Here is a 10,478-nt window from a genome sequence, read left to right on the forward strand (position 1 = left end):
TAAGGAAGGGCATTTCATACTTGTCAAAGGAAAAGTCAACCAACATGAACTCTCAATTCTGAATATCTATGCGCCAAATACAAGAGCGTCGACTTTCATAAAAGAAACCTTACTAAAGCTCAAAACACACATTGCACCTCACATAATAATAGTGGGAGACTTCAACACCCCACTCTCAGCAATGGATAAATCATGGAAACAGAAACTAAATAGAGATACAGTAAAACTAACAGAAGTTATGAACCAAATGGACTTAACAGATATCTATAGAACATTTCACCCTAAAGCAAAAGAATATACCTTTTTCTCAGCACCTCATGGTACCTTCTCCAAAATAGACCATATAATTGGGCACAAGACAGGCCTCAACAGATATAAGAAAATTGAAATAATTCCCTGCATCCTATCAGATCACCATGGTCTAAGGCTGGTCTTCAAAAATGACAAAGAGAATGGAAAGCCCACATTCACATGGAAACTGAACAACACCCTACTCCTTGATAATCAGGTAAGGGAAGAAATAAAGAAAGAAATTAAAAACTTTTTAGAATTTAATGAAAATGATGACACATCATACCAAAATTTATGGGATACAATGAAAGCAGTGCTAAGAGGAAAATTCATAGCTCTAAGTGCCTACAAAAAGAAACTGGAGGGAGCATACACTAACAGCTTGACAGAGCACCCGAAAGACCTAGAACAAAACGAAGCTAATACACCCAAGAGGAGTAGATGGCAGGAAATAATCAAACTTAGGGCGGAAATCAACCAAATAGAAACAAAAAGAACTATCCAAAGAATCAATAAAACTAGAAGCTGGTTCTTTGAGAAAATCAACAAGATAGATAAACCCTTAGCTAGACTAATCAGAGGGCAGAGAGACAGTATCCAAATTAATAAAATCAGAACTCAAAAGGGGGACATAACAACAGAAACTGAGGAAATTAAAAAAATCATCAGATCCTACTACAAAAGCCTATATTCAACAAAATTGGAAAATTTGGATGAAATGGACAATTTCCTAGACAAATACCAGTTACCAATGTTAAATCAGGAGCAGATAAACCATCTAAACTGTCCCATAACCCCAAAAGAAATAGAAGCAGCCATTAAATGTCTCCCTACAAAGAAAAGCCAGGGACCAGACGGTTTTAGTGCAGAATTCTATCAGACCTTCAAGGAAGACCTAATTCCAATTCTTTTCAAACTATTCCACAAAATAGAAACAGAAGGTACATTACCCAATTCATTCTTTGAAGCCACAATTACACTCATACCTAAGCCACACAAAGACCCAACAAAGAAAGAGAACTTCAGGCCGATCTCTCTTATGAACATTGATTCAAAATTACTCAATAAAATTCTAGCGAACCGAATCCAAGAACACATCAAAACAATTATCCATCACGATCAAGTTGGCTTCATCCCAGGAATGCAGGGTTGGTTCAATATTCGGAAATCCATCAATGTAATCCATTATATAAACAAACTCAAAGAAAAAAACCACATGATCATCTCACTAGATGCTGAGAAAGCATTTGACAAAATTCAACACCCCTTCATGATAAAAGTCTTGGAAAGGTCAGGAATTCAAGGTCCATACCTAAACATAGTAAAGCAATATACAGCAAACCAGTAGCCAGCATTAAACTAAATGGAGAGAAACTTGAAACAATCCCACTAAGATCAGGGACTAGGCAAGGCTGCCCACTCTCCCCCTACTTATTTAATATAGTATTGGAAGTCCTAGCCAGAGCAATTAGGCAACACCAGGAGATCAAAGGGATACAAATTGGAAAGGAAGAAGTCAAAATCTCACTATTTGCAGATGATATGATAGTGTACTTAAGTGACCCCAAAACTTCCACCAGAGAACTCCTAAACCTGATAAACAACTTTAGCAAAGTGGCTGGATATAAAATTAACTCAAGCAAATCAGTAGCCTTCTTCTACTCAAAAGATAAACTGGCTGAGAAAGAAATTATGGAAATGACACCCTTCAAAATAGTCACAGATAATATAAAATACCTGGGTGTGAACCTAACCAAGCAAGTAAAAGACCTGTATGACAAGAACTTCATTCCCCTGAAGAAAGAAATCGAAGCCGATCTCAGAAGATGGAAAGATCTCCCATGCTCATGGATTGGAAGGATTAATATAGTAAAAATGGCTATTTTGCCAAAAGCCATCTACAGATTTAATGCAATCCCCATCAAAATTCCCACTCAATTCTTCTCAGAGATAGAAAGAGCAATCTTAAAATTTATATGGAATAACAAAAAACCCAGGATTGGGAAAACTACTCTCAGCAATAAAAGAACTTCTGGAGGAATCACCATCCCTGACTTCAAGCTGTACTACAAAGCAATAGTGATAAAAACTGCATGGTATTGGAACAGAGACAGGCAGGAGGATCAGTGGAATAGAATAGAAGACCCAGAAATGAACCCCCATACCTATGGTCACTTGATCTTTGACAAAGGGGCTAAATCCATCGAATGGAAAAATGTGGGGAAAATTTAAAAAAAGGCCGCCACAGCGGCGCAAGCTTGCCGCCATGGCGGGTCCCCACATCAGGGAGGGAGATCCTACGGTTCCAGCGGCCTGAGGGCCTTGGCGGCGACAGGCCCCAGTAACACGAGGAAGTCCTTGGTTCCAAAAAGGTTTATTGACATGACGGATAATAGATGGATCTAGGCGTATCCCCCCAAAACTCAGGGCTGTCCCGAGTTATATAGGGAGAGAGAAAGGGGGAAGATTAGGGGAGGAATGTTTAATTTGCTCTGCCCTCTGGCCTTCATTAGTATGTAAATCTCTAAGGCCTGAGGCCTATCGCCTGGGTGACTCTATGGAGATCTGTGACTGTTTTTCAGGATCTTAGGTGATGGGAGGGACCGAACTCCTGCCGGTTCTCATGAGAAATTCCACAGAGAATCTCGGGGTTCTAAGTACCTGCTCAACCATGACCCAAGATACCCTTATACAGTCCCACAGAAAAAAGATAGCATATTCAACAAATGGTGCTGGTCCAACTGGCTGTCAGAATGTAGAAAAAAGCAAATTGATCCATACTTATCTCCTTGTACAAAGCTCAATTCCAAGTGGATTAAGGACCTCCACCTAAAACCAGCCACACTGAAACTAATAGAAGAGAAACTGGGAAAAAGCCTGGAATACATAGGCACAGGGAAAAAGTTCCTGAACAGAACACCAATGGCCTGTGCTCTAAGACCAAAAATTGACAAATGGGACCTCATAAAGCTGCAAAGCTTCTGTAAAGCAAAGGACACAGTCAATAGGACAGAGCAGCAACCAACAGATTGGGAAAAGATCTTCACCAACCCTACATCTGATAAAGGGCTAATATCCAAGGTATACAAAGAACTGAAGAAATTAGACTCTAGACAATCAAAGAACCCTATTAAAAAATGGAGCACAGAGCTGAACAAAGAATTCTCAACTGAGGAAGCTCGAATGGTTGAGAAGCACCTAAAGAAGTGTTCAGGATCACTAGTCATCAGGGAAATGCAAATGAAAACAACACTGAGATTCCACCTCACACCAGTCAGAATGGCTAAGATCAAAAACACAGGTGACAGCACATGTTGGCGAGGATGTGGAGAAAGAGGAACACTCCTCCACTGTTGGTGGGATTGTAAACTGGTACAACCACTATGGAAAGCAGTCTGGCGGTATCTCAGAAAATTGAACATAGTGTTACCTGAGGACCCAGCTATACCACTTCTGGGCATATACCCAAAAGAAGTTTCACCATACAACAGGGACACATGCTCCACCATGTTCATAGCAGCCTTATTTATAATAGCCAGAAGTTGGAAAGAACCCAGATGCCCTTCAACAGAAGAATGGATGCAGAAAATGTGGTACATTTATACAATGGAGTACTACTCAGCTATTAAGAACAATCAGTTCACAAAATTCCTAGGCAAATGGATGGAGTTGGAAAATATCATCTTGAGTGAAGTGACCCAATCTCAAAAGAACATACTTGGTATGCACTCACTGATAAGTGGATATTAGACCAAAAGCTCACAATGTCTAAGAATCTACATATAGACCACATAAAACTCACATAGAAGAAGGAAGACCAAAGTATGAATGCGTTGGTCCTTTCTAGAAGGAGTATCAAAAGTTTCAACCAGAACTCCCAAAGTCTAAACCAGAGAGCACAAAGGGAGGGACTCACGCACCTGTATAGGGAATTGAGGGTGACCTTGTTAGACTTCAGTGAAAGTGGAGGGCCAAGGTCCCCGAAAGTTTGGATCCCCTACTGTGTGGGAATTCGAGAGCAGGGAGATGGGACTGGGAGGATGTTTGGAGCACACCATCACAAAAATTAGGAGGAGTGGGTATGGGATAAGGGATCTTGGGGGAAAATGAGAAAGGAAACAACATTGAAAGGTAAATATGTATAATATCCAATAAAAAACCCACACAGATAAAGGATTTTTTTAAAAAAGGAAGTTTACTTATCTTAAATTAATTTCAAAAGTTTCTAGGAGTTGCAAATTGGCTAAGATCCTATTTTAAGCTCTCCACAAAAGAACTTAAATCTCTGTTCAATAATCTCAAGAGAGAGGTAAACCCTAACTTCCTCAACAGTTAATTAACAGAAGAGAGGTAATCTCACAAAAAGTAGAAAAAGCTATTTCCAATCGATATATCATATAGTCTGATTAATTGTCAGTGGTGCTATAAAAGTCCTTTGACAAAAGATTATTAATATAGATTTATATATCCTTAAATAAGGTCTTCATGACTCTCTGAGTGTAGAAGGAGCAACTGTTGGCTCTTCTGCCCTGATTTTACAAGAACTCTGAAAAATTGGCTTTAAAAACAAAAGAGGGGGAACGGTACCCCCTCAGAAGGAGCCCCCATGAAATACTCTCCATCATGCCTTGTTCACTTTTCTCTCTCTAAAGCTGAAAGCTCATGGCAAATCTCTTGCTGACCATGTTGGTGACCTCGGGCACCACCAAGACTAACAAAACTTTGCCACAGATATGGGGAAGGACCCTCATACCCGTAAAGGGAATGCCCCAGAACCAGTTCCCTTATGGAGCCGAGGACTGATATGCTGTCCAATACCACAGAAGGCACAGTTAACCGGCTACCACAAATATTAATGAAAAAATAGATACCCTCACAAAGCCTGGCCCAACCATAAATACGATGAATAACAATTTACATCCAGGGAAGAGAAATCTCCCTGAGAATCCCCTTCTTTTTTCTTTCCAGGTAAAAATGAATCACCCGTGATGCCTGCTATTAGAAGTTCTAATCCAGATGGGCCAGAAGCCAGGATCCTCGCCCTTACCCTCACCCCCTACCTTTTCCCACCTGCACAAGGTTCCCTGAAGCTTGGCAACTGCAAGATCCTGCTTGGCAACTGCAGATAGACTCAAAGCAGTGTACCATATCATCTGAAGAATAGCAAGGAGACCATAACTCAAGCAGTGTACCATATCTTCTGAAGAATAGCAGGTTGCAGTCCTCCTCGCCCCCACGAATAACTAGGGCCTGCCGGTCGGGTCAAGTGGCACCCAGACGTGGGGCTCGAGGCACGGACCCCTCTGGACGGACCCTCATTGAGAGGACGTGCGCAGGACATCAAGATTGAGTGAGACAGAGATCGTCACCTGCGACCTGTCATCCATGGAACCAGGTTGATGCTGCCATCAAGAAGACAGTTGAAGTTCATTACCATCAGCCGAAAATTGGAGAGGATCCAGAAGTGACTCCGCAGGAGACTGACACAGCTGCCAGCTCCCCTGCCTCCCCCTACGGTCGACCGCTAGACTTCCACGCCCTCCAGAAGGGTTCCTGGTATGCCTGGCTTTGCCCCCGTTTCTCTTGCTAGAGAGCTTGGCCTCTTGATCACCACAACAAAAATTGGCTTTTTCCTAAACCAAGGCCGCCCTTGATATGGCCGCTAACATTGGGGAGCCTTCCTTTATGACAATATTACACCGCAAACTGACAAATGGTTGGTAACTTGAACATTTACAAGGGACTAGGATGGCTAAGTTAGCCCAAGGGCAGGATTATTGTAGGTCTACTTCCCAGGGGCCCACCCAATGCAGCCGAAAAGGAGTGCATGGTGCTGGGAGTGGGTGCAGCCTACATGGCCTAAGACAGGGCTCTCACCCTCCTTTCACCCACATCAGAGTCCCTTGATGTTGCCCATCGTCAAAAGCCTAAAACCTTCGACCATCGATGTGACTCGTCTCACATCAGTGTTTTGGGGTTGTGAACTTGTCTAAGACCCCCCCCCATAATTAGACATCCAAATTCAAAATTCACATAATTGGGATTGATCATAAGATGCCTTCTCTAACTAAACAGAGAAGGGGGAGATGCCAGAAGCCAGGACCCTCGCCCTTACCCTCACCCCCTACCTTTCCCCACCTGCACAATGTCCTCTGAAGCTTGGCAACTGCAAGATCCTGCTTGGCAACTGCAGATAGACTCAAAGCAGTGTACCATATCATCATAAGAATAGCAGGGAGATCATAACTCAAGCAGTGTACCATATCTTCTGAAGAACAGCAGGTAGATCATAATTCAAGGCAGTGTACCGTATAGACCATGACATGTTTCAAGGCACAGGCCAAGAAGATTTTGTACTTTTCCACCACCTGGCCCCTCTTACCCCCTCCCCTTGTAAAACATGCTATAAAAAAGCATTTCATGTTCAAAAAATAAATAAATAAATAAATAAATAAATAAATAAATAAAAATTTCTTCAACTCTTTGATAAAGTTTATGATTACTCTGTTAAAATGTGTGTCCTGCAATTAATCTGTGTAGTTTTCAATGACAAATATTCTATAGAACTGGTAGGTTTAGAGGAGAGATCAAGGCTTTATCTGGATTTTTTTTCAATGAAATTTAATCACATGGACTTCTTTGGTTAGGTGTGTGTTTGATATGGACAGAGCAGGTTGAGCCAAAACAGAGAATGTGTTGGTGGGCTGGGCCTAGAAGGTAGAAATAGCTCATGTGAAATAACATTGGGTGGGTAAGTGGGACTGGATTAAAATATACATCTTGGCCTACACCTGGGTGTGAGGATATATATGGTATGGGGTAGTCTTGAATTTAATATTGGAGAGAACTGTAGGTTGCAACACAGACATGGTGGGTTCTGGCCAAAACCTAGAGATTGGTTGTTATTGGTTAGAATAAGCTAGGGAACTTGATTTAGGACCTTGGTTTTATCTGCCACATCTAGATTGCATTCAAGGAAGAGTCATAGATACTCACTAAGTTAGAAACTAGGAAAAAACAGTACAGGATTTGGGCTCAGGGAGAAGGTAGATATGATGTTTCTGCCTAGGAATATTAAAGTGAAAGATGATAGCTTGTAATAGGCATAAATTTTTTTAGCAAGACAAGTATATTTTCTAACACTGAAGAATGAAGAAAACTTCCTATTATTGCTGAAAGTAAGAATATCCAACAACAGGTGAATAATTAGTATTTTAGTAAGTATATGAGCAGTTTCAAAAATAATAGCCAACTGATAATTTTGAAATAAAATAAAATCAAAAAAACTTAAGCCAGAAATGGGGTATAATTGTTGCATATGTGTACACACTATCTTAATCAACATATAGTTTATTGACTGAATCTTCACTGAGTATATAAAAGCATTATTAAGTGTAGCTTTAATTTTTCAATGTCTCCTTTTAATGATGGTTCTTAAACACTTTAACCTCCCTTCTAGCCCACCACCCACCAGAGGTAGTGAAAAACAAAAGATACAGGGGGAAGTGAACCTGTTTAAAAATTATTCTTTGGAGCAAATCCCATCTGTATTATCAGGAATTCAGCAGTTCATTTTGCAGTCAGCAGCAGCAGCTTGATCCATTGGCAAATACTGCACAAATATACCAGCAGTCCAATTCTATAAAGTTGGGATAGCAGACATGCCTCAGCAGTGGTAAAAATGACCTAGCAGAAACAGCCAGGCCTCAGCATGAGTCTATAGGAGGTTCAGCAAGGACATCAGGAGAGCTCTCAGCTGTGCCTCTCTGAACAAAACAAAGATCAGAGAATACACAAGACCAAGAATTGTTGCAGAGCTAGCTCTACCAACAGATCCTCTCACAGTTCATTGAATCCTATTTATAGGCCCTCCAAACATCACATGTCCTCACTGGGTCTTGCCTCACCATGTGTCTTGCCTCAGCACTTGAGTCTGTTTTAGCAAAATTCCATGTGCATCTGTCTCAGTTGACATCACACTGCCAATCAGCCCAAATCTGCAGAAGTGGCAAGAAGCTGAAAGAAACTACCAGTCCATCACCAAAAGATTTTTTGGTGCATTTCTCTCCATGGAGTCACAACAAATGGAGCTCAACAATGAATGTAAGGTAAACCAATATATGCCTGTCTTTAGTGAAGAATTCTTCATCATGCATCCTTTCATGTGCTTGCTTTAGCAAAACATCCTTTCACCTGTGTCCACTTCAGGAAAACAGTCCTTCACGTTTTGGACCCAGCAAAATACAAGAACCCTTAACTTTCCACTTCAGTAAAGGAACATGAAAAGACTCCTTAATCATGAGCACCACTGATTACATTTCAAAAATGTCTCATACAGGATATATTGTTATTCAAATAAAAATGTTATACTATTTATGAAATATTTCTAAAAGTTAACAATGTTTTGAAAACTCTCTTTATTGCTACCTTCATCTCCTTATTTCTGAATGTGTAGATGACTGGGTTCAGAAAAGGAGTAAGAACTGCATCAAAAAAAGCAAGAAATTTGTCTATCTGAGAGTTAGGGTGGGGCCATGTATATATAAACAGAGTGGGACCAAAGAAGAGAAACACCACCGTGATGTGAGCTGAGAGAGTAGAGAGGGCCTTGGATGAACCACCTGAAGAATGTTTCCAGACACTGAACAGGATAAAGATGTACGAGATAAGAAGCAACAAGAAAGAGGCAACACAAATGAACCCACTGTTGATAGTGACCATGAACTGCAACTTGTAAGTGTCTCTACAGGCCAATCTGAGAAGTCTAGGAAGGTCACAGTAAAAGCTGTCCAGTACATTTGGGCCACAGAAAGGTAAGTCAATAAGAAAAGCCAGCTGGAACAATGAATGGCTAATGCCCAGGCCCCAAGCAGCACCCAGAAACAAAACACACACTCGTGGGCTCATGATGGTCAGGTAGTGCAGAGGCTTACATATGGCCATATATCTGTCAAATGCCATGGCCACAAGAAGCACCATCTCCACTCCACCAACTAAATGAATAAAGAAGATCTGAGTGATACAGCCTCCAAACGAGATGACTTTGTGCTTTCTAAACAAGTCATAAACCATCTTAGGAGAAGTAACAGAACAGGCTACCAAATCAATGAAAGAGAGACACGCTAGAAGGAAGTACATGGGAGAGTGTAAGTGAGGTTCAATGGTCACAGAGAATACAATGAGTATGTTTCCAGTCATGCTTAATATGTAGAGCACAGAGGAGAACACAAGGAGGAGGAGTTGAATCTCCCATGAGTGGGTGAGTCCTAGAAATACAAATTCAGACACCACTGTGTAGTTCTCTCCATCCATTGATTCAGCCAACTGGATTACAGATACACTTATAAGAACTAGAAAATGATGAGAAAGTATAATGATTAGGAATGATAATAATTTGATTATTTGCATTTGTTATAAGAAAAACTACTTAATTATAAAATTCATCCCACACTGAATTATAATGATAGTGATAATAAAGATTACAATAATACTGTATCATAAAAGCATAACTCAAAGTTTATTTTAAAAAACTACCAATGAAGCCTGTAACAGCCTAAAATTAATGAGGAAATTACACAGAAGTAAAATTTTCACAGATATATGCATCAATAAATAGAATATGCAAGCAAGGAATTATGTTTGTTGACAAATACAGAAAGAATGCATGGGAAATGTAATTTTCTCCAAAGGTAAATAAGACCACAGTGTTACATATGACCATGAAATTCTAAATCAGTTCTTCACTTTATTACAATTTTCATATTTTATATAAAATATTTCATTTTTCATATAAAAGCTATACAAAGACTGTTAAATGGAAACACAATTAATTAAATAGAAAACAAATTAATTGTTGAATCTCTATCCAAAAGTGAGAACTGTGTAATACTTAAACTGGAATTGAATTTAAATGGTATAGTCTAAATCATAAGACATTATTTAATATTAAATAAATGAAACTAACATAGTATATGAAGAGCAATTACTGTATCAAAGGCAGAGTGTACATTCTTTGTCAGGTTGACCAGGCTCCCTATTATTGTAAGTCATCTCTTTTTAATGTGATTTTTAAAAAAGGACATAAAATCACCATCCTGACCGGTTTGAATGTATAGTTTAGTAATATGGAGTTTTTCATATTATTTGAAACTAAATATTCCAAATTTCATTATATAACTTAGAAATGT

General features: G+C 39.8%; 1 protein-coding gene across 1 annotated transcript; it reads right to left on the reverse strand.

Moving 5' to 3' along the window:
- Nucleotides 1–8,664: 8,664 nt before the first annotated feature.
- LOC114620881 (olfactory receptor 4F3/4F16/4F29) lies at nt 8,665–9,618 on the reverse strand. Its single transcript, XM_028767051.1, has one exon. It carries the CDS (start codon nt 9,601–9,603, stop codon nt 8,665–8,667), a length of 939 nt encoding a protein of 312 aa, XP_028622884.1. The 5' UTR covers nt 9,604–9,618.
- Nucleotides 9,619–10,478: the final 860 nt, after the last annotated feature.

The sequence above is a fragment of the Grammomys surdaster genome, unplaced genomic scaffold (assembly GCF_004785775.1).
Source record: "Grammomys surdaster isolate TR1022 unplaced genomic scaffold, NIH_TR_1.0 170, whole genome shotgun sequence".
Taxonomy (NCBI): Eukaryota; Metazoa; Chordata; class Mammalia; order Rodentia; family Muridae; genus Grammomys; species Grammomys surdaster.

What these genes read in the sequence shown, in the direction of transcription:
- LOC114620881 (XM_028767051.1), bottom strand. Translation starts at nt 9,603, where the DNA reads ATGGATGGAGAGAACTACACAGTGGTGTCTGAATTTGTATTTCTAGGA.